This window comes from Diabrotica virgifera, chromosome 5 (assembly GCF_917563875.1).
Source record: "Diabrotica virgifera virgifera chromosome 5, PGI_DIABVI_V3a".
Taxonomy (NCBI): Eukaryota; Metazoa; Arthropoda; class Insecta; order Coleoptera; family Chrysomelidae; genus Diabrotica; species Diabrotica virgifera.
The window spans coordinates 192,431,618-192,456,639 of record NC_065447.1 but is presented as its reverse complement, the minus strand read 5'-3'; the positions used below and the strand labels follow the sequence as shown (position 1 = coordinate 192,456,639).

General features: G+C 32.5%; 1 protein-coding gene across 1 annotated transcript; it reads left to right on the top strand.

Annotated features, from left to right (window-relative positions):
* The first annotated feature begins 513 nt into the window (after window positions 1-513).
* Window positions 514-25,022, top strand: LOC126885553 (uncharacterized). Its single transcript, XM_050652137.1, has 3 exons — window positions 514-517; window positions 2,768-3,076; window positions 24,883-25,022. Exons 1-3 carry the CDS (start codon window positions 514-516, stop codon window positions 25,020-25,022), a joined length of 453 nt encoding a protein of 150 aa, XP_050508094.1.

The following is a 25,022-nucleotide window of genomic DNA, read 5'->3' as shown; positions in this document are numbered from 1 at the left end:
AATAAACTAATTGTCGGGAACAGGCAGATAGCAGAGCAGCAGACAATGAAACAAAAATTCGAATATGGAGACTATGAAGAGCATGAAAGACTAGGTTGAACAATATCAGAATCAGAAGAACCAGACCGCGGACGAATGACAATATAATAAAGAGGTATTATAATACCTCTTCAGATTCTTTGCTGCTTTACTACAAAATATAACTTTATTAACATCCAAAGATCAATATTAGCAGTTAAGAACCTACTTACCAAATCCAAGGTGAGGAGTATTTCCTCAACAGAATTATCCGATATACTGTGGCAAATTCAAACTCAAAATGAAATTTAAAAGCGGCTAGAAAAAGTCAAAACGACATGTGGATATTAACAGGGCCAAACTCTTATGAGGAAACTGATTAGCAACATTTTCAGACCTATTTCTTGTAGTTTAATGGATCTTAACAGACGAGAGCTGGAGATGGTATTAAAAATGTTTACCGGACACTGTCAAGTGGGAATTTACCTTTTCGACATGAGTAGGTTGAATAAACAAAAGTGTAGGAAATGCGAAATAAGACTGATATATACCAATCAAACAAATATTAAGACAAAATATATTATTGCTGTTCTGAAGCTACTTCTTTGTGACATTTTTGCAATTATCTATTATAAATGGGAAATAAGCCACAATTTAACTAAAAAAATTGATTGTATTAACGTTTCGACGTCCATATCGGACCTCGTTGTCAAATACAAAATATTAATCAATTAAACAAAAATGTTGCTGCTTAGTAAAAAATTCTTCTAATTATTTAATTTAATCTTACTCATTTATATCGAATATCTAACACGAGAATTTTACTGTCACCATTGCATGTGGTTGTCTTTTTAAAGACAGATCACAGGCTATGATTTTTTTGTGACGGATATTCTTGAGTTAACGTTGATTTCATGTAATCGAATGAACTATCTTTCAATAAAGTCGTCCCATAAACGCAACTCATAAATATTGGCAATATCATTTTAAAGTATGTCTGAATTGCCGATATAAATGAGTCAGATTAAATTAAATTAGAAGATTTTTTTACTAAGCAAAATTTTTGCTTAATTTATTAATATTTTGTATTTTGACAACGAAGTCCGATATGGAGGTCGAAACGTTAATAAAATAATTTTTTTAGTTAAATTGTGGCTTATGTCCCATTTAGAATAGTTAATTGCAAAATACAGGGTGTAACGAAAATACAGGTCATAAATTAAATCACATATTCGGAGACCAAAAATAGTTCGATTGAACCTAATTTACCTTAGTACAAATATGCACATAAAAAAAGTTACAGCCCTTTGAAGTTACAAAATGAAAATCGATTTTTTCGAATATATCGAAAACTATTAGAGATTTTTTATTCAAAATGGACGTGTGGCATTCTTATGGCAGGAACATCTTAAAAAAGAATTATAGTGATATTTGTGCACCCCATAAAAATTTTATGGGGGTTTTGTTCCCTTAAACCCCCCAAACTTTTGTGTACGTTCCAATTAAATTATTATTGTGGTATCATTAGTTAAACTCAATATTTCTAAAACTTTTTTGCCTCTTAGTATTTTTTCGATAAGGCAGTTTTTATCGAGTTGTGGCTTCTTTTTTAATGTTTACATAAAAATTTTATGGGGGTTTTCTTCCTTTAAACCCCCCAACTGTTTGTGTATGTTCCAATTAAACTTTTACTGCGGTACCGTTAGTTAAACACAGTGTTTTTAAAACTTTTTTGCCTCTTTGTATTTTTTCGAAAAGGCACTTTTTATCGAGATATTACTTCTTTTTTAATATGGTTCAAAATATACCTAAAAATGTAAATTATAAATAAATTTTCATATTATTACCAAGTCTCCATAATCGTACTTAGCCATATACAAATATGTGGTGGATTTGACAAATATTCAAAATACCTCGATAAAAACTGACTTTTCGAAAAGTACTGAGAGGCAAAAAAGTTTTTAAAATATTGTGTTTAACTAATGGTACTACAATAATAATTAAATTGGAACGTACACAAAAGTTTGGGGGGGTTTAATGGAACAAAACCCCCATAAAATATTTATGGGGTGTCCAAATTTCACTAAAATTTTTTCTTAAGATACTACTACCATAAGAATGCCACATGTCTATTTTCAATAAAAGATCTCTAATAGTTTTCGATATAATAGAAAAAATCGATTTTCATTTTGTAACTTCAAAGGGCTGTAACTTTTTTTATGTGCACATTTGTACTAAAGTAAGTTAGGTTCAACCGAACTATTTTTGGTCCCAGAATATGTGATTAAATTTATGACCTGTATTTTTGTTACACCCTGTATATTATGTCTTCAAACTTAAGGAAGTTGTTCGCTTTTAGCAAAATTCTTAAGGACTCACGACTAAGTGCCAGTACAAAAAATGCGTCAACTCATTTGGACAAGAATAAGATAGAACATAAAGGAGAAAACTCTAAATATAAATAAAAAAAAGTGTGTTTTTATACTTTTAACGTTCTTAGTTGTGCTGACGTGGGTATTCTAGTCGTCTCACGACCATAGAAAATAGTTGGGTAATTGATAGCCGATGTGTAACATTGCACATGGCAATCAAAAAAGAAGAAGTTGTATTGAGAACGTACAACAGTTTATTTAAAAAAAATATTGTTAATGATAGCTTGCGACTTAAAAATTGAAAACTTAAAGAAAAATTATATTGTTTTAATGAAATCATAAATGTCCACCTAAAACAATACTATTTTCATTTTTAGGGAAATCGCCGACCCTTCGTCCTGTATACATCCTCCAACCGGAGGCGGTAACCGAAGGAGGCAGAGGCCACCGCCGATACGACCGAGGGAGATCCTTTTCACCTCCTAAATCGAATCACAAGCATCCTTCGCCCAATGTAACAGCATCCGTAACACATCAACAAGTGGTTGCCACCCCTAGGCATTTTAGGTATAAAGAAGGCGTTCGGAAAAGCTTTTCGTCCGAGCAACTGTTTGTTGGGGAGAGAGAGCAACATCACGAACCGTATTCATTTTCCTTATCTAGTAGATCATCAACGACTTCAACGGGTGAGTGTGTAGAAACAACGGCTAATTAAAAAAATTGTAAAAACCTTGAATTGATAAAACATTACTACACAGAGGACGTTTTTTTAATGTAATTATCGCTAATGAAGACATATTCTAGGGTGTTCGTTAAAAGAGTATAAGTCAAAAAATGGTCAAAATATTATTTTTGAAAAGTCAATATGGTAATATGTAGTATATTTTTTAGTATACAGTGATGACCGTGCTAATATCCGGCAAAATAGCGCAAAAGATGGAAAATATATTAAATTGTGAGATAAAAGAAATAAAACTAGTAGAGTTGTTAAATTTAGCGACAGTAACATATAAATTGACATTATATTGATTGTTTCCCACCTTTAGACGTATCAGAGGAGTATGTAAACTAAAACTGTCACTGTGACAGTGGCATTTCTCAAAACTCGTCCGCTACGTTTAAAGGTGGGAAACAATGATTATCTTCAATCTACTATAAGTTACTATCGTTAAATTTAACACCTCCACTAGGTTCATCTCTTTTTATCTCACAACCTAATATGTTTTCCATCTTTTGGGTTATTTTGCCGGTTATTAGTGCGCTCATCACTGTATACAGTTAATTGAACTTTTAATTTAGTAAAAACAATTTATGTCAACTTTATACTGTTCATATACTTCGAGTTTTTGAACTATGAATAGTACATGACGGTCGACATGTACTGTTTTGACCATTGAAATTGACTTATAGTAAGATAGTCGCTTTTAGACACGTATTTCAAGCTTCATAAGTAATTTTTTTAACCATTGCAACGAGAGATTACTTCGAAAGTTTGGTTGCAGAAAAACATAAAAAAATTATCACGAACTAAGAGAATATAATTATTAAGGTACCAAGGCTATTATAAGGATAATAACGCTTGAGGTATATACGTTGACCAAAAGAGTTATTATTATAATACCCGTGGTGCCTTCAACGTTTAATGTCCGACTAAATTATTCTTTATATGCAAAATTTTGAATGAATTTTGAATTAATTAGTTTTCAAATAAGTACATTTACCAGAAATAGTCGTAACGTAATTGTGGTAACCATAGTTTTACTTAGAGTTTTATTTGTCAGCTTGACAGTATTTAACTCGTTATTTAAATTGAATAGGTCCTAGGGCGTTATTTTTAAATAACACGCACTTGGGTGTTATATCGTACTTAATAGACTTCGAAATAATGTCATTATTTATGTCAAATAATAGACCAGTCGGACATTATTAATAATACCAAGGGTATTATAAGGATAATAACGCTTTATAGACAAGGCGGAAACGGCGGGTTCGTTGGGAAAAATATTCCCATGAGATATTTTTGCATAATCACATTCGTGAGACATCCCAGAATAAGGTTCAAGAAGTCGCCCACGAGAAAAGTAGGCCAATTTTTTTTAACAATTTTTTTTAATCAAATTGCAAAAATCAATATTTTGGCCCGGTCTAATTTTTTTTTAGGTTTTTTGGACCATTCTGGACAAAAAAGGTCTCTTATAATTTTTCTCTAAAGTTGATCTTTTTCGAGTTATAAGCAAGTTAAAATTTGAAAAACGCGAAAATGGCCATTTTTAAGGCTTAATAACTCGGTCAAAAATTATTATCTTGAAAGTCAGATAGTGACTAAATCAAAGTTTAAAGTCGCCGTTACATGATCCTGAAGAAATATGTGTCATTAATTTACTACTAAGCTGTTATTTTTAATTAAAAACAATGAGTGGTTGTATCGTATTGACGCTGCTGTAAATGTGAGTGCGAGTAAGATGCACAATTGGACTGCTGGAATAGTTTCTCTCTCGCACTCAGCATTTACAACCCCGCACACGTGCATGGCGCTTATTATTATTACTTAAAAATAACAGCTTAGTAATAAAATAATGACAAAAATTTCTTCAGGATCTTGTAGGGGGGGCTTCAAACTTTGATTTAGTCATATATTGACTTTCATAATAATAACTTTTAACCGAGTTATTAAGCCTTGAAAATCGCCATTTTTCGTTTTTTTCAATTTTAAATTGCTTATAAGTCGAAAACGATCAACTTTAGAGAAAAATTATAAGAGACCTTTTTTGTCCAGAATGGTCCAAAAAATTAAAGAAAAAATTGGTCGGGCCAAAAATATTGATTCTTGCAATTTGATTAAAAAAAAAATTGTTAAAAAAAATTGGCCCACTTTTCACTTGGGCGACTTCTTGAACCTTATTCTGGGATGTCTCACGAACGTGATTATGCAAAAAAATCTCATGGGAATATTTTTCCCTTCGAACCCGCCGTTTTCGCCTTGTCTATTAGGTCAATGGTGTAGACCGAGGGCCTTAGGCCCGAGGTAAAAACGTTGACCGAAAGCGTTATTATTATAATACCCGTGGTGCCTTCAGCGTTTAATGTCCGACTAAATTATTCTTTATATGCAAAAAATTTGAATGAATTTTGAATTAAATAGTTTTCAAATAGATACATTTAGGTACCAGAAATAGTCGTAACGTAATTGTGGTAACCATAGTTTTGCTTAGAGTTTTATTTGTCAACTTGACAGTATTTAACTCGTTATTTAAATTTAATAGGCCCTAGGGCGCTATTTTTCAATAACACGCCCTTGGACGTTATATCGTACTTAATAGACTTCGAAATAATGTCATTATTTGTCAAATAATAGACCAGTCGGACATTAACGAATTTAATGAACGCGAATATTGCGCATTTTGCGAACAATACTACACCAGGGCATTTAGGAATAAATAAATCGATTTTTAACACCTATCGACTTGCAGCTTTTTGCATTGTCTTCGGGATGACGCCAGAAAAAAGTCCACGATAGAAAAATGGATGGAAATGCTCAAGTGCATTTACAGTGCTTAAAATGCACGCAAAAGAAAAGTGCATAAACTTGTCAAAATAAGTATAGTAAGGGCCGGCTTTTGTTACTCGGGAGTTTTTGGGGTCGCTGGACATAAATAAGCTATAAGAATCGACTCCGGTGTACCTGGTGCCTGGGTGTCACTACTAGGGCAGGTCATCTGGATTTATTAATTTTAACACTAGAAGCACCAGAGCGGTCATTTTGACTGCTTTCTATTTTTGACCCTCTGTATTACTTATTCCTAGTTTTTTTGAAAAAGTTGATAATTTAGGACTTTTCCTAGATCTACTTGAGGATTATAATTCCTTTTTTACAGGTACTTAGTATAATTACTTTTTGAGATCTGTTACTATATTCCTAGAAGCACCAGGGCGGTCATTTTGACTGCTTTCTGTTTTTGACCCTCTGTATTACTACTTATTTATAGTTATTCTAGAAACTTAAAAATTTAGGACTTTGCTACATCTATTTAAGGATTACAAGTTCTCTTTTGCATGTAGGTACTTAATGTAATTACTTGTTGAATAATATGTTGATGTCTACCTAGAAAAAATCTAGACGTTGTAGATCAGATGTCCATACAGTGCTCAACCAAATCAGCTTCAAGAAGATGGCCGTTGCAGGATTTTTTAATATCTGAGATATGGTAGGAATAAATGCTTGGATTCTGTATCAGGAAGATTCTGGTTGTCAAATATCTGGGCAACCTTTCTTACTTTAGTTAGCAGAAGAATTGGGACAAGATCATCTGACTAAGGGCAGGAAAATATCAACGGAAACAAATCAGAGATACAACACCTCAATCAAATAATAAACGTAGGCAGTGACAAAAGCTACAATATCTCGGACATTTGATGCGGAGCGAGAAGTATGGCATCCTATGACTCATAATGCAAGGAGGGGTAGATAGCAGAAGACGCATCGGAAGAAGACGAATTTCATGGCTAAGGTGTGTATGCAGCTCAAAACAACTATTCAGAGCTCCTGACTCAAAAATTAAAATAGCTATGATGATTGCCAACCTCCGTAGCAGAGATAGCACCTGAACAAGAAGAAGTGGAAAACTGGGAACTAAACTAAAATAAAGCATGTGAAAGTCATATACCTATGTAAAAAATTTGTGTGTAGGTCTTGTACAAGCAAAATTAAAAAATTTTGTTACTACATAAATTGTGCCTAAATAATTAAATAATTTATTTAAATTAACTAAATGTCTTTTGTTAGTACGCATTACCTTAATATAGGCTTTTTTTTTCAATTAAAAACCATAGGAAAAACGACTGGCGATAGAAAATTCTAATACCCGTCATCTTGACCGCTCCGGTGCTTCTAGGTATGCAAAAATGTTGGTGCTTCTAGTGTTAAAACATCACTTAATGAAAAAGAGAAATGTATGAAACTAAGTGTACTACGTACAGGTCAAACTAATGCTAGGTTGGTACCCGGCAATTTGTATAAAAGCACTCTTGCTATATCAGTGTAGAAGAAAAAAAGATATTTTGGATCTTCTTCCTCTGATAAGTCCAGTATTTCATGATTTTTATTTATAAAAATTGAAAAAAAACTTATCCTGCCTGTGTGTTTTCAGATGATTATGATTCATCTGACGCATAATGATACTTTTGTCTGTTAAGAGACATTACCATTGGTCTGCCGAAACAGGATTATTATTATTTATTATTTCTATGTTTTTATGTTGTTTTTTAAAAAATATTGCATAAATACGTTTTTATTTATTTTTTTAAACAACAGCCTTTTGGATTGAGCAAAATAATATAGGTCATCTGGTACCCGTGATCCAAAAAATAGAAGTCACATTTTTTTATCATTTCTGTTTATTAAAAAAAATACTTTCTTCAAGATTAGTGTTTACAAAGAAAAGTAAGCAAATATAACAATTTTGTGTAGTACGATTTAGTAGATATGTCAATTAATTATCGTTTTTAACTGCTCATAAAAAGTTGTTTAAAACTTATATTGAATTACCGAGCAACCGCAGATATAATCTGAAGTTCTTATATTGAATTGAAGCTGGAGTATTTAGTATGTTGAATAATTTCCTCAAATTTATTTCTAAATTACTGTCTTATGTAGTATGTAATAAGTTCTTGATCTTCTTTATTTTCTTTATTACTTGTCTTGTCTTAGAAATTTTATTGATACTTGTAATTCTCTTTTCACGTCTCTTTGTCAACTATGTCCCATTTACTCCTGAATATAGGTCTTTTCCAATTGCTTCATCTTTCTCTATCTTGCGCCAATCTAATCCTTTGTTTGCCTGCCTCTGTCCATCTTTATTGATCTATTCCCATGCTTCTTGTCGTCCGTCTTGGTCTTCATTCTAGGGTTCTCCGTTTCCACCTTTTATCACCATATCTGACTATTGGTCGGCACAGCGCTATTTCATTTTTTTAATTTCTGCCACGATATCTCTGATCTTCGTTCTACGTCCTGTTTCGGTGTTACTATACCTGTAATTATTGTTAGTCAGAAAATAAAGAACTAGTTTTCACAATAGTCCATTTTAAAAAATAAGGGCTCAATTAAAAACAATTTGATACCCTAAAAATAAAAGTTGTTTGATTTTAAAATAATTTATCTGCTTTCCTTCTGGTTGCAATCTGTATCCTATCAAACGATTACTAATATGGATATAATGGGTCATAGATATATTGTGTCATTAGATAGGTCTATATTATGAACTTAAATATATCAGTTACAGGGGTGAAATAGAAGAGAAAATTAAGTATGATTTTTAATTTCAAATATACCATTCAAACTTTTTGTTTATTCTAAGGGACTTTCGGCCCACGGTAATAATATAGTCTTTCATTCTGCGTTTAAATTTTTCAAAAATACTCGGGTTTGTTTTCTCAGGATTCGAAAAAAATGAATGCATTTAAAGAGCATTGGACCCAAGTTTTGGACCTACGCTCTTAAAAAGTATTAAAGTATTATACATTTTTGTAATCAATATTTCAAAAGCTTCTAAATGGCGTGTCATATGATGTACTTTCCCGAACAATGATTTTATTAACGTTTCGACGTCCAAATGGGACGTCGTTGTCAAAATACAAAATATTAATTAATATTTTGTAATTAATATTTTGTATTTTGACAACGACGCCCGATTTGGACGTCGAAACGGTAATAAAATAATTATTAAGTTAAATTGTGTCTTATTTCTCATTTAGAATAGTTACATAATTACAAAAATGCTACAAGGAAACAGCTTCAGAACAACATGTACTTTCCCATTAATGGGATGGGTACGAACTTTCGGCTTCAATGCTATTTAAATGGAATTAATTTTTTTCGGATCATGAGAAAACTAAAGTATTTTTGAAAAATTTAGACCCAGATAAGAATGAAAGATTACGTTATTACCGAAGGCCGAAAATCCCTTTATAAGTTACAGGGGTGAAAATGTAGTGTGATTTTTAATTTCAAATATCTCATTCAAAAGAAACTTTTTATTCATTCTAAGGAACATTCTGCTCTCGGTAATAAAGTAATCTTTCATTCTGCGTTTAAATTTTTCAAAAATACTTATAAGTTTTCTCAGGATTCGAAAAAAATAATTACATTTAAAATACGTTGAAAATTTTGACAGGCGTCAAAATTTTGCATTTTGTTACTTTCCCCTAAAAAAATCAAGTTACAACTGTCACCTGAAGAGAATTCGCGTAAAGTTCGAAACTTTGATTCTTTAATATACTATGATTATTTTAAAAATCGACCTGTCCAAGCGATTTGCTTATATGTTAACAATAAATAAGTTAATAGGGGGGGGGGGGGGGTAACACCTTATTCCAGCACACTGTAATAACAACCATAAAAATGTATTAACTGTTCATCAAACAACGCTGGTATGAGTGTGTTAATGCAAAGATGTTTGGATGTAAACCAAGACCTCTACGTAGGTTTCATAGATTTTGAGAAGGCCTTCGATAAAGTCAGACACCAAAAGCTGTATGAAATCCTAAGAAGCAAAAACATCGACAGTCGCGACACTAACATCATATCCAGGTTGTACTGGGGACAAACAGCAAAAATCAAGGTTGATAATGAGATAACCGAAGAAATTGAGATTCGTCGAGGTGTGCGTCCGGGTTGTGTGCTTTCTCCATTACTATTCAATATATATAGCGAAACAATATGTCAGGAAGCGCTCCTAGAGCAAAACATTGGTATGAACATTAACGGAAAGTTAATTAACAATATACGATACGCTGATGACACGCTAATAGTAAGAGATAACCTAGCAAATTTACAGTATTTAATGGAAAACATAAACACTCAGACCAATAAGTATGGTCTAAAACTGAACATCAAAAAGACTAAATTCATGATTGTAACAAAGATGCTATAAACCAATGTGAATTTAACTATAAATAATCAGCCAGTTGAAAGAGTTACGTCCTACAAATATTTAGGGGTTTGCTTCACTGATACTAATGACGAGACAAGAGAAATCAAGAGGCGAATTGAGATAGCGAGACAATCGTTTGTCAAAATGAAAAAGTTCGTATACAGCCGGGACATAAATATAAACTTAAGAACGAGAATGTTAAGATGCTATGTTTTCTCCGTTCTGCTGTACGGCATGGAAGCTTGGACACTTAAAAAGATAAACATCAAAAACATTGAGGCATTCGAGATGTGGTATTACAGGAGAATGTGGAAAATACCATGGACAGAAACAGTAACAAATCAAGATGTTTTGCTGAAGATGGGGAAGGAATGCGAAGTCATAAAAACGATACAAGCGAAAAAAACTGGAGTATCTAGGCCACATAATAAGAGGAGAAAAGTACTCTCTGTTAAGACTCATAATCCATGGAAAAATCTCGGGAAAGAGAAATTTGAGACGTAGGAGGGTTTCCTGGTTGCGAAATTTAAGGGAGTGGTATGGGTGCAGTTCAATACAGTTGTTCAGACCTGCAGTCAACAAAGTTAAGATTGCTGTGATGGTAGCCAACCTCCGATAGGAGACGGTACTGCAAGAAGAAGTTCATCAAACATGCATGTATTTCTCAATTTTATATTGGAATATGAAGACAAAGTGTAAAGACCTAATAGTAGGGGAGCAAAGTATGCTAAATGTGCAGTCACTCGAGCGCTTTGGGACCTATTGGTTTGTGAAGAGTAGGTCCTAAAACCAAAACAAGTCTAGTAAAGTTTTCCATTTTAGTGGGCGCTTGCCATTTTTTAATTTAATTTTCCATTTTCAACAATCGTTTTTTCCGATTATAGAGCCATCTATCCATAATTCGAAAAAATGTTTCAAATAAAAGTTGCTTATTTTTAGGTAAGGAATCCAAATCTGGAATAAAAATTTGGTCTCTTATTTAAGATTTTAAAGTAACCCCCCACCCAACCTCCATGGGGGTCGTATTTGGTATCGTTCAATAGATTTTTCAAAAATATTGATTCAGTGTATTTTGCAGTTTTTCGATCTAATGTTTATTTGGCGAAATATCGCGGGATTTGTATTTAAAATTTTAAATTTACCCCCCACCCTTCTCCGTGGGGGTCATGTTTGGTATCATTCGATAGATTTTTAAAAAATATTGAAACTTATTTTTTAGTTCTCCGATCTAATGTTCATTTCGCGAATTATTCGCTTTTTCTTGTGAAAGCTTTTAACTCGCCCATTTCCTTACGCCCCGCTCAAATCGTCAGATTTTTGAAATATACACTCTTTTGCATGTACTTAACTTACCTTATCTTATTCTGACAATTTCGAGAGTTTTTAAGGATAAAATTTTTTTTCGGGCCCCCTTAACGAACTCCCCTGTGTTAAGAGCTACTTTCCGGGTAAGATTAATTTTCAGGGTACAAGCTTTCTCCCCATACGATAATATGACGCGCTCGAGTAACTGCAAAAATCCCTGCTTGGGCTCCCCTACCATAATTGAAGTGTTAGATTGGCATTAAAACTTCCTTCAAAGTAGCACAATCTCAATATGTAGTCTCAATCAACTGTGTGTTCGAATAATTATTAATAGCTATATCTCTCTGATGATATAAAATGGTCAGAACATTATTTTTATTTATGGGAACTTCGTGTATACTGGGGGCTTTAATATTAGCAATTTAGAACATTAAAACAATTATTTATAATTCCTAATTTTTTAATGGTATTCTCTATAATTTTAGTTTGACAGAGATAGATGTTACGGAACCATAGATTCCCAATAGTAAAATATTAATGATCTTGCCTTATAATTATTGTACTTTTAACTAATATATTTATTAAATATTGTCATAAATCATGGTTTGTTTTCATGGATATTGTGACTTTTTTATGCTATAACGACTATACTAAAAATTATTTATCCCGTTTCAGTTGTTATAGTGTTCTTTGGTTGAAGTTTTGCCAAATAGTCTTGTGTGTTAATGTATAAATTATTTTAAAAATGTGTTTCGCGTCTCGGAAAACTATATATTTAGAGAAAAGTTCTCATATTGTTCTTATTTATAAAAAAATGCTAGTTTTCTTTTCCGTTTTATATTCTTTTTTTTTTCTTGTATTACGGTTTTATTTTACATTTTAAGATATTAGTTTTAGTTATCGATCACTATTAACATTTGTGAAAAACATTTTATTATAAGTCATTTTGTTACGTTTTATAAGTTCACTAGGACTTCGTATAAGAGCTTTTGAAAACATAGTTCACAATGAGAAAGTACTATTTTTCCTTATATCAGACGTTTCCAAGAAAAGTGTAGTAAATCAATTTTTTTCTATCTTCACTACTCTACAGGAATGAATAATTAATATATCTAATGCACTATCCTCTAAGAAAACCGTAGTAATTTAAGTTCGATCGTTATTGCCTAAATGGCACAAGAATCACTATTCATCTGAACACGTTTATCGGCATATTAAGATGAAAACAGTAGTGAAACGCAGTTATCGTGCTGCGCATTACGACACTCCGCTGTATTTTTTATCAAAAGTGTAATAATTATAGTTATTACTGTTCTATTTAGAAGGATTTGTAAATTTTAGTTTCGTGTTCTCCCTATTTCAAGTTATAGCTCTACTTTTCGAAGAAAACTGTAAAACATCTAATTTTTAAAAACAAATGATTTATTATTTCAAAAACCGTTTTTTTACAAAAAACATGTATTTATTTGACGCTTTTTTATAAGTATAAGTAAATTCACTTCTGGTTCTTTTATTAGCATTTTAAAATTGACAAAAATTGTTTTTACTCTTCTGAAAAATTTTGTTATTTTGATTTATTACACTTTTCCTAGGACCGTGCGATATGTCTTTGCTAGTGCTCTTTTGATCCATACTCTATTTTGGATTGCGCTGACTATACATCATATTATATATATTATGTTTTTTATTTTAAAGTAAGATAAAAAAGTAGCCTAATATATCAAAATTTACTGCAGTCCAAATTAGTACAATTAATCAAATAAATTTTTAAATTATTGTTAGCATTAACGCTTTTAAGCAAATGAAGAGAAAGATAATATTGTCGTTTAATAGTACATATTATTATAAATAATAAAGAGTAGGTATAATAATTATTGAGATGTATAATCTGTTTACCTGTACATAATTGTTACAATATTTTTTGTATTATACTTTTATACTTATATAATTTCTTCTATCTACATTAAATCATCATCAGTTGATACTGCTGTCTTTCATCAGGATTTTAGCTTGCCTGAATATAATTGGGTCTGTTTGTATTATTATAAGCTATTTTTGGTCTACGGATATGTAGTGGCAATTTATCAAAACCCATATTTTTTTTCAAGTATTTGCCTGATGGATGATATCAGTAGTATAAAGTATACGTTAAATATAGGGTTAAAATCGGTCTTGGTCTTGCAGTCTTGGTCTTGTTCTTGCGTTTTCGCAAAACCAAGACCAAGACCAAGACCGCCTAATTTTAGCAAGACCAAGACCAAGACTTACCGTGCAAGACCACAAGACAACAAAACTAAGTCTGCGAGACTCTTGCGTCTTGCAGTTAGAACTTAGGGTCGTTTTAGGGAGTATATTATAAGTTCCGCTATATTCTTAGATATTCTATGAGAAACAAAAAAAATTGTAACAACAATTTTGAAAATTGGACTTTACGAACCATACCATAAACATACATAGCGAATCAAAATATCTATTAAAAGAACACTCAACATATTTGACATGTACTCATAGGTCATTATTATAATGTAAAAATAAAATTTTTTAGTACATTCTTTCTCAGTAGCCGACTTCTTTGCTCTGAAATTAATTGTCCTGGTTTTGAGAATAGTCATCTTCTAATCATATTCATATAACACAACATTCCTACGTTGCGACGCCTACAGTAATATCGAATATCGTATCCAAACTTTCTAAAAATATGTCACCTTAGCATTTATATAAATTTACATAAATAATTTTTTTCATTATTAGTTCTCTAGGAATCTAACCAGAAATCTTATCAGTATACATTATTATAGTAAGACTATTATGTATTTTTTCTGCAGCACAGTCAGCAGAAACAATACATAATAGTCTTACTATAATAATGTATACTGATGTGTCCTGTGTTATGAGGTCACTCGGCTAAATAAAATTTGCCGAAACAGCGCGGCTATTATTAGTAAGTATCATAACCAGACAAAAGTATAGAGATAATGCCGGATATCGTGTAAACATACCGAAATATTAACGGGTCATTTTTAATGTCTTAAATTTCCTAAACCTGTTGTCCAATTTAAGTGATTTTTTTTAATATTTTGTCTTACTTTTTATAAATATCGCAGTAATAATAGATATTGTTGCTAGACAGGTCAATTATTGTCAGTGTATACCGGGTGTACCAATCAAACTGTATTTTTTCTCACTCTGTGGAATATTGCAGAATTATGCTAACTGATTATTCTAGCATGCAATAGCATACTGAAATTAAAGCCCAACTATAGCCTCATATTTTCTTAACATTATGTTTTTTATTCATTCACTTATATTGGATAATACAAAAGTTAGGTACTTTTTTAACTAACTAGCCATGTTTTTCATCAATACAGAATGTTTTTAAATAAGTATGGCAAACTTTAATGGGTAATTCTGCACGAAAAAGTAATGACAGTTTGCTTCATAAACGTTTACTTTATAAATGCTTTGTTTACCAAATAGGGGGGGTTGAAATTTTTCTTACAAACTGACGATTTATTTATTGCTCTAAAACCGATTGAGATATGCAAATTAAATTTTGTGGTTTTAAGAGGTAGTTTTAACTTTAGTTAGTTAAAACATAGGCAAGGATCACTTAGATCGTGGGTTCAAACCCCACCCGGTGTCAGTTGTTTCGATATTTATTAATTTGGCTAGTCTTTACTATGGCTATGATATTCAAGCTTAAAATGTACCTCTGTGTTACGTTGTTCTAAGATATGCAATAGGCTAATGGGCAACTGCGAGACTTGCAAGATTCTTGCTGCAAGACCAAGACCAAGACCGGGAGCGCAATACCAAGACCAAGACCAAGACCAGGTGTACTGGCGCAAGACCAAGACCAATATTGTCTAAGTCTCGTCTTGGTCTTGCATTTGGGCAACACTAGTTACAATCATAATAATAGTCTCCCGTTTTATACCGCTGACGCGGCTTTGGGATTATAACAGTGTAGTCTGTTATATCTAGGGCCTACGGTATACAAGGAAGGTAACAGGGCCAGTGCTACGCTTCAACCGCCTCTTATTACCTTTGGCTTTACCCAAGGTACTTATTTTATTCAGGCTGAGTCGACATGGGCCTATAGACATTTTTAAAAATGTCTAGTTGTTCTTGCCGGCGTTGAGTCTCGAACCCCGGCTTACCAGCATGCGAGTCAGACATCCTACCGCTTAGCTACGCCGGCCCACGGTTACAGTCATACCTCAGAGATTGTCATTTCAATCAGATTCCACAGGTACACCTCCCATTGTGATCTTAAAATCACCGGTGTCCCTCAACGAAGTGTCTTTGGTTCTTTTCTGTATGTCATACCATATTCTTCGAAGAGGAAATTCTGTGATGCCTGGAAACAACAAACATAAGATATGGATGTCCAAACCACAAATAATGACTGAATAACAGTTATAAAATCGCAATGAAAACGGGCAATACATATCTCAGTAAGGATAAGTAGTCCATTGAAATGTTACATTTAGGTTTGCATTTTTTAGAGAACTCAATTTTATTTTTTTAGTGTGTAGAGGCAGTCAGTAGAAGCTGAAGTTCAAGTTTTTGGGGCCGCCGTCCTTGTCCCCCGGCCTCCATCTTGGAAAAAGGAGTGCAAAGGGCTTTCGCGCTGTATCTCGTAAACTAGAAACCCTACAGAAAATTTAATTACGCATAAAATGTAGCAAATGAAATTTTCTATAATTTTATATGTATTACTTTTTATCGTCAAGTGACCAACAAAAAGTTATAACCAAAATAAGAGAAAATTTTGTAGCAAGTTTCCTTTTGGGGGTTATAACTTTTTCCTTTCATTTTACAATAAAATGACATCATAGCAATTTTGTAGAGAGTTATTCAACTGAGAATTTCCAGTATAAAGTTGTTTAATATAATTTATTTATCTAGGTTTCACAGCTCTCCAAACTTAACCAAATTCTCGAATGCTCATATAGGGATACAATAAAAATAAAACCTTAAGCTTACTTTTCTATCTATATATTTTTTATTTATACAATTTATGATGATCTTAATATTCCTATGCTTTTATTAAACTATTTTTGTACCTTTTCCATTGGCATTATTCACATAGGATGGAATGAGAAAAGGTACCAAATCATCTTTGTTTAATGCCTTTACACCAATAGAACGACCCTGTAATAACAGTCATAGAAGCCACTTTGTTATCGATGGTGGTTTTCTGATACATAAAGTAGGTTGGGATAGAAATTCCTCTTCCAACAACATTCTCGATAAGTATGCTCGGTATGTGAACAACATTATAGATTGTCTACAAGTATAGTATTTGATGGCTGATCCGAAAATCCTAATATTATCGCAGGAACAAAGTCATGGGAGCGCTTACGTCGCACTAAAAAGCACCAAGCGACAGAGGTACAGTTTGATAAGAGCACCGTACCAACATTATCGCAAGAAAAATTTCTTGGTAATGAAACGAACAAAGCTAACTTCATATGCCTTCTGAAGATTGCTCTATCAGAGGTGGGTTTTAGTGTCGATCAGGCTGAATCTGATGCTGATGCTGTCATCGTCCGTTGTACGCTTGCTGCATCAAAGTCATACGATTCGGTGACAATCATATAAGAACACATCAACATCCTTGTCCAGGGCCGCGCCGTCCACGTGTGCAATGTGTGCGGCGCACACAGGCGCCAGCGATTAAGGGGCGCCACTAAGAGTTGTTACAAAAATTGTACGCAGCGCAGGTCAAAACAACACTTACCCATTTAACGACCTTGCCACCCTGCATATCTCAACTTCAAAGGTAGGTACGTTACGTATTGATTTATACAATCTGCATAAACAAGAAAACTCCTGTAAAGACATGCAGCCACTGGTCCAGCAGAATTTACGCTTTAAAGCCATTGTACAAAAATTTGATAGAAATGTATGATGCTTTATGTGATATAACACATTCGGATTTTGATCTTGATTCAAAATATGAAGCTAGATGTTTAGGAAAATATCAATATTTACATTCATATGCTCAGTCCACATATAGGTATACTTCGTACTACTTCATAAAAGTTAACTTCGTTAGCAAAATTTTACAATAAAAAACAATGAATATGCTTTACAAGAGTTAAAGGCGTAGGCGCAAAATTTCGCGGCAATGTGTTTTAAATTCATTTTTTTTTTCAAATTCTGAGAAAACTAATACGTATTTTTTAAAAATTTAAACCGAGAATGAAATATTGCGTTATTACTGAAGGCCTAAAGTCCTTGAAAACTTCTATAATGTTAATTTTAATAAGTTACAGGGGTCAAAAAATTTCGCCTGATTTTTAATTTCAAATATCTCATTTAAATCAAACTTTTTGGTTGTTCTAAGATACTTTCTGCTCTCGGTAATAATGTAGTCTTTCATTCTGCGTTTAAATTTTTTAAAAATACTTATTAGTTTTCTTAGGATTCGAAATATATGAATTCATTTAAAAGACATTGGAGCGAAATTTTGCACCTACGCCCTTAAAACAATTCTTGCTCTAGTTTAGGATAGATAGCAAATTTAATGATGTTATTACTACAGCAAATGAAACTACAGAGAAACTGGATGTGGAGCCCAGTTTTCAACCAGACAAACAGTTCGGCGTCGCAATAAAAGCAGACAGTGCGATTACGAACATAAAGACGAACCGATTTTGAATCCTAAAATGTCATACAAAGTTAATTTCTTTTATTGTGTACTCGACCAAGCATTAATTTCAGTAAATGAAAGATTTTCCATATTGGAGAATCATGTTGATTCTTTCAAATTCTTATATAATTTAAACGACTGTACAAAACACTCACAATGAAAACATTTGTGTAGAAATTTGTAAAAAAATGAGATTTAATGATCATCTAGATATAGGGGGAGACGATTTAATTGAAGAAATTATACAGCTTCAGCGTTTGTTAAAAGAATTAAATAATGTTTGTAAAATTTTATAATTTATATTTTTAAACGAATTTACTGCAGTTTGCCCAAATTTAGCAATAGTTCTTCGCATTCTGCTCACTCTGGCCATATCTGATGCCACTGCTGAACGATCTTTTTATAAACTTAAACCTAAAAGAATATTTGGGATCGACCATCAGTCAAGGGCGGTTGACAAATTTATCTACCATCTCTATAGAGTCGTCAGTATTAAATCAAATTTATATTCACTATATTATGTTTTCCTACCTACATCTTTAGTTTTTTTATGCTGTTACGCCAAAGATTTATTTTTGTTTAATTATTTTAACTTCTTTATTTTCCTGTTGCATGTGTAAGAATTTTTAGTTATTTTTTTTGTCACAATAAATAATTGTTCATTTTGAGCGCCATTAAATGTTTTGCACACAGGCGCTACCACGTGCTAGCGCGGCACAGTCCTTGTCTTGCTCACGGCAATAGGAAGAAACCAATCTAATGTATTTTTTTAATCCTTCAAAAGGGCGAACGTCCGAACAGTTGTACTGTCCTTCAAGTTTTATATATGACGATGTAATTGCAGAGAATTTGCTGTTTGTTCATGCCTTCTCAGGATGCGTCAGCACTGAATAACATGAGCAAAGTAAAATTCATAAAAAATTTGCAGAAGCATCCTGAGTTAGCTAGTGGAACAACATTATTTGTCAGTGAGAAAGTCGAGCCATCTTTACTCAGTGTTGTTGGCGAACGTTTTTTCACCTCTTTATATGGCGGAAATAAAGACAATTCTCTGAACACCCTGAGATAGAAACGATTCGCTTAGACAGTGACAAAAAATGCATTTAATCTCTCCTCACTTCCTCCAACATCAGTTGCAGCCCATTTTCACAGTCTCCGAGTATATCACCAGATTCAGTCATGGCTCGGTAAATATTGTGATGCAAAAGATTGGGGCTGGAAAAGGCATGGAAAATATTGGATACCAATCCAAACTTTCAAGCCTTCAGCACCTCCCCGAGCTTATGAAATTAATAATTTTTTGCAGATACAAAGGAAACTGTGGAAGTGGATGCGGTTGCCTCAAATGTTCAGAAGTGTGCCTCCATTGTGGTGGTGAAAGCTGCAGCAACATCGTGAACATTTCAACATTAATTAATGAAGAAAATAAATTGGAAGACGAATTACCGACAATGACGCCAACGCTAACTACCATTATATCACAAAAATTCACCTCGGGTATTGATTCAAATCTTAAGTAGCAGCCTGGACTATCGAAAAAAATGAAAAAATAATAACTATGATAGACCTTTTCCAATATATAATAATAAATAATATTATTTTGTCTAGAAGTTGTCCGTGGAAAAGGCCCACTGAGGATACCACACAAAAAACGCGCTTCGAGACTCTACCTCATGGGTGGTGGGAAAAGGGTCAAAAATAATTTAATCATAGCGTAGGAATATTAAGATAATAATAAATTGTATGAATAAAAAATTAAGCCTAAAGTTTTGTTTTTATTGCATCCCTATGAGCATTCGAGAATGCTCGAGAATCTGGTCAAGTTTGGAGCGCTGTAAAACCTATATAAATCAATAAAATTAAACAACTTTATAGTGAAAATTGCTCGCTAAAAAACCCTCTACAAAACTGTTAAAATGTTATTTTATTGTAAAATGAACTGAAAAAAAGTTATAACCTCCAAAAAAACTTGTCAAAAATTTTCACTTTTTTTGGTTTATATCTATTTTGTTGGTCACTTGACGATAAAAAGTGATATAAACAAAATTGTAGAAAATTTTATTTGCTACATTTTGTGTGTTATTAAATTTTCTGTAGGGTTGGTAATTTAGGCGCGAAACCCCTTTGCACTCCTTTTCCAAGATGGCGGTCGGGAGACAAGGGTGGCGACTCCAAAAACTTGAGCTTAAGCTTTTACTGATCTCCTCTACATATTAAAAAATAAAATTGACTGCTTTAACAAATGCAAGGTATGGACAAAAAATGTAACATTTCAATTGACTGAAAGAGGAAAAAATCAATCAAGTCACAAAAGAAGAGAAGACACTTCGAAGACACGAAGAGAACTTAAGAATAAAAACGATACGAATGCTCATGTAGCACAACAGCTAAATAGAGATATTAATAAAGCAGTGACAAAGAACTTAGGAGACTATAAGACTAAAACGATAAGACTAAAAAGATAACAACGGTTGTCTAGAAAATCAAAGTTTAAGGGCCTGACGAAAAGTCAAGCTCTAGGTAGAAAGAATATTGTTAGGCTGGCAGATCTAAATTGACAAATAAAATGGTTAGGTAAACACAACATAAAAATAGTTGAAGAATTTTACACATAACTGTACCTATATAGAAAAATATAAGAAATACGGCACCAAGTTGAGAATAGACAAGAATGTGGGTTTAGAGGACATCCCAGAAAAGAAAACAGTAAAGCAGCTAGTGATAACCAAATTTTTATATCATCAGCCCATAGTCGTTCACTGCTGAATATAGGCCTCCTCGAAAAACGTTCATTCAAATCTATCTTGCGCTGCTGCAATCCAGTTAGTACAAATCCTCTTTATGTCGTCAGTCCATCTTGTGGGTGGTCTTTCCGGGTTGCATCTAAACATTCCGTATATGTATTTGGACCATAGGAGTTTTCTATTGGTTCGTTGCAGCACGCGGTAATATTTTAACCAATAGGCGGCGAGGTTCCAGATGCATATACGGAATGTTAGTCGGTCCCAAATTCATATACGGAATGTTAAATATCGTACACCGAAAAAGATAAGTATTTTTAGAGTCTTTTAAAAGGAGATTGATTTTTAAAATACTTGTTACTGTATTATTAAATAAAAATAAAACAATTATAGTATTTCGAATGTCATTTGGTGCGAAATTCATATGCGGAATGTTAATTATTCGTAGACCAAAATAAATATATAAACCAGAATAAATAATATTTAAAACACAACCGCAAACGTTATAATCATGTTAACATTTATTTTCGTCTGATAGCACACAGCCCTAAACTTTAACAGAATTGAATTGAATAGCTGAAACAGGGCCCTGATTCTAAATCAAATTTCGACCAAAAACAAGTCGCTTTCAATATGGCGACTGTCGAAATTATTTGACACGGAGATGAATGAATGGCCAAAAGCGAGGTTAGGTTTAGTTTAGATGTGTTTTGTTTATTTCTTGCAAGGAAAACTAAATCAAAAGGTATTATAATATAGCTGGGTTTAATTGAAATTTGCTTGTTTTGAGGAATTAGATAGAATAGTATTAAATTAGAAATATAATAATTGAGAATGTCCACAACATGAATCATCAACTCAATGAAAGATGTGAGGTAATAATCTGGGAAAATTAGTAAAAAACAAGGAAAATTAATTACCAGCTATTTTATTGCTGGACATGCTGAAATCAAATCTTAAGATTTCCTATATTAGTAATATAGCTGTGCAAAGTCCACAGAAAGTGTGCTATTTTGTTTATAAACAAATTAGCACTCCGAAATCGTTTTTTTTTATTATTGCTCTATAACTCCGAAAATTTTAACTTTAAACCAAAACACTCACATAAAAATTGACAGTAATTTAATTCTGCACATTGATAATTTATTCCAATTTCCTTCGACGGAAATTTTCTTCGGAAAATTCGGGTTTTCCGAACAAAATCTTTAATTTTCAACTAAAATTTGAGGGAAGTAATTATTTATCAATAATTAAATAATTTGGTGACAGTGACATAAATCTTTTTTGTTATGAGTGTCTTGAAGATATGAAAATTTGTATGTACAAAGAGGACCGGAATTAAAAGGTATCTAATGGTTCAAAGATTAAAATCCTGTTGTTTATAACTCTGTCGCAAATGCCGGTCAAATTTGACCGGTTATACCTGGAATCACTCCTCGCAATTCAATTTGTTTTTCTTCGAAAAGGACACAGAAGCCGTGCTCTTTTCAACAGCGTTAACTTAATTTAATTTAATCTAATATTTTCTGAGGGGTTCTATTTGTTTATAAGCCAAAAAATTGTTTCTTTATAACATTCCTGAGACCGCTCAAATGGTCCAATTTCAATCCTGTAAGGTACGTTGAATAGGTATAGTGCTTTTTTATATGAAAATCATAGTTATTCTGGTGTATCATAATCTTTCTGGTTATTATTTCGACCGAAATTTTTTAATTAACATTTTAATTATTGCTAAACTATTGGTTAGATTGTCGCCGGTCTCCTGATATACAGAGAGGGGCTAAATTATGGAATAAATTCATTTTCTCTAAAATGGACGATTTTAGAGAAAAATCCCGAAACAGGTCGATTTTTATTTTTAAATTAAATTTCTTGGCATATATTTCAAACTAGTGACGTCATCCATCCGAGCGTGATGACGTAATTATTTTTTTAAATAGGAATATGGATTCGTGTTGTAGCTCATTTACAAAGGCGTTCAATGCTCTATTCAGTATTATAAACATTAATATCATTATTTATACAGGGAGGCCAAAAAAAAATTTGAATTAAATTAATTGACGCAAGAAGAAGAATGCATGTAATTTATTTAACTCAAAATACATTCTATTGCTGTCAGAAAATAGAAAAAAATGTTTATTTTGCAAATAAACATTGCTTTTAGCTTAAATTAAAAGTTCAAACTGCCAATAGGTAGGAGGGAGGCTGTTTGTGATTTAATTTAAGCGAAAAGAAATGTTTATTTGTGAAATAAACCTTTTTTTCTATTTTCTGACAGCAGTACAATGTATTTTGAGTTAAATAAATTACATACATTCTTCTTTTTGCGCCAATTAATTTAATTCAAAATTTTTTTTGGCAACCCTGTATAAATACCTAATGATATTAATGTTTATATTACTGAATAGAGAATTAAACGCCCTTTAAAATGACCTACCACACGACCCCTATTCCCATTTACAAAATTATCGATTACGTCATCACGCTCAGATGGATGACGTCACTAGTATGAAATATATGCCAAAAAATTGTAAGTTAAAAATAAAAATCGACCTCTTTCGTTTGCTCCAAAATCGTCCGTTTTAAAGAAATGAATTTATTCCATAATTTAGCCCCTCTGTATAATCTACTATAATAAATCTTTCATGTCTTCAATTATTTAATTATTGATAAATAATTAGGTACTTCCCTAAAATTTTAATTGAAAATGGCAGATTTTTTGGGAAAACTCGGATTTTCTGAGTAAAATTTTTGTTGAAGGAAATCGGAAAAAAAATAACTTTGTGCAGAACTAAATTACGGTGAATTTTTATTTGAGTGTTTTTGGCTCAAAGGAAAAATTATAGGAGTTACAGACCACTAATTGAAAAAAAAAAACAAAGAAGATTTAGGAGTGCTAATTTGTTTATAAATAAAGTAACACACTTTCTGCGGACTTGTCATACCCCATATTACTAATATATGCAATCTTAAGATTCGATTTTAGCAATAAAATAGCTGGTAAATAATTTTTCCCAAAAATGGTATTTTTTCGATAATTTTCCCAGACTATCAACAAAATCCAAGAAACCGAAGCGCCAACCCAAATTCTGAGCAGTCTCAACATGATAAGGTTAATATCCCCAAGAATCGCTATACTCTCCGGCTGTCATGGCGGTGTCGAAATGAAATTGCGACTGTCGAAATGAATTAGAATCAGGCCCCAGATCTAAACATACTTAACAACACGTGCAAGTCATTAAAAATTCTGAGAAAGCGAAACTCTTCCTGCAAAAAGGATCAAGGGTAGACGAAACATATCCTGAATGATGATGTACCCTGGCTCAAAAACCTACATAAGTGGTATGATATTGTAGTTCAGTAAAATTTTTCAGAGCGGCTGCCAATAGGATACGGTTAGCTTTAATGATAACCAACCTCCGATAAGAAAATGAAACACAAGAAGAACATTATGTAATTAAAATATATGTTAACGTACAAATCGTTAGTGCAAATTCATAATTCACTTAGCTTCTTTCGCGCAAATGTGTTTAAATGCAATAATTTTTTTCGAATCCTGAGAAAACTAATAAGTATTTTTGAAAAATTTAAACGCAGAATTAAATATTACATTATTACCAAGGGCCGAAAGTCCCTGAAAACTTTTATAATGTTTATTTGAATAAGTTACAGGAGTGAAAAGAAAATAGAAAATTAAGTGTGGTTTTTAATTTCAAATATCATAGTTTTGTCAGGATTCGAAAAAAAAAATAAATGCATTTAAAACATATTGGCGTGAAATTTTGCGTCTACGCAATTAATAATTACATATAAATATCGTATATAATGTAGTCATATTTACTTTTTCTTTTAAGGTTCTTCCACAAAAAGTGGCACCTGGCATAAAGAATTGAGGTCAGGAATTCCAGTGCCTATTACCTCAGAGACGAAATTCAGACTGCGAACAAACGTTACAACTAATAATGTTGCTGGTCCCGTTATAGCCCGTAGGTGA

Bases quoted from the DNA above. Each gene is read 5' to 3' on its own strand.
- LOC126885553 (XM_050652137.1), top strand. The intron at 3,077-24,882 runs GTGAGTGTGTAG...TTTTCTTTTAAG, and splicing joins ATCATCAACGACTTCAACGG to GTTCTTCCACAAAAAGTGGC.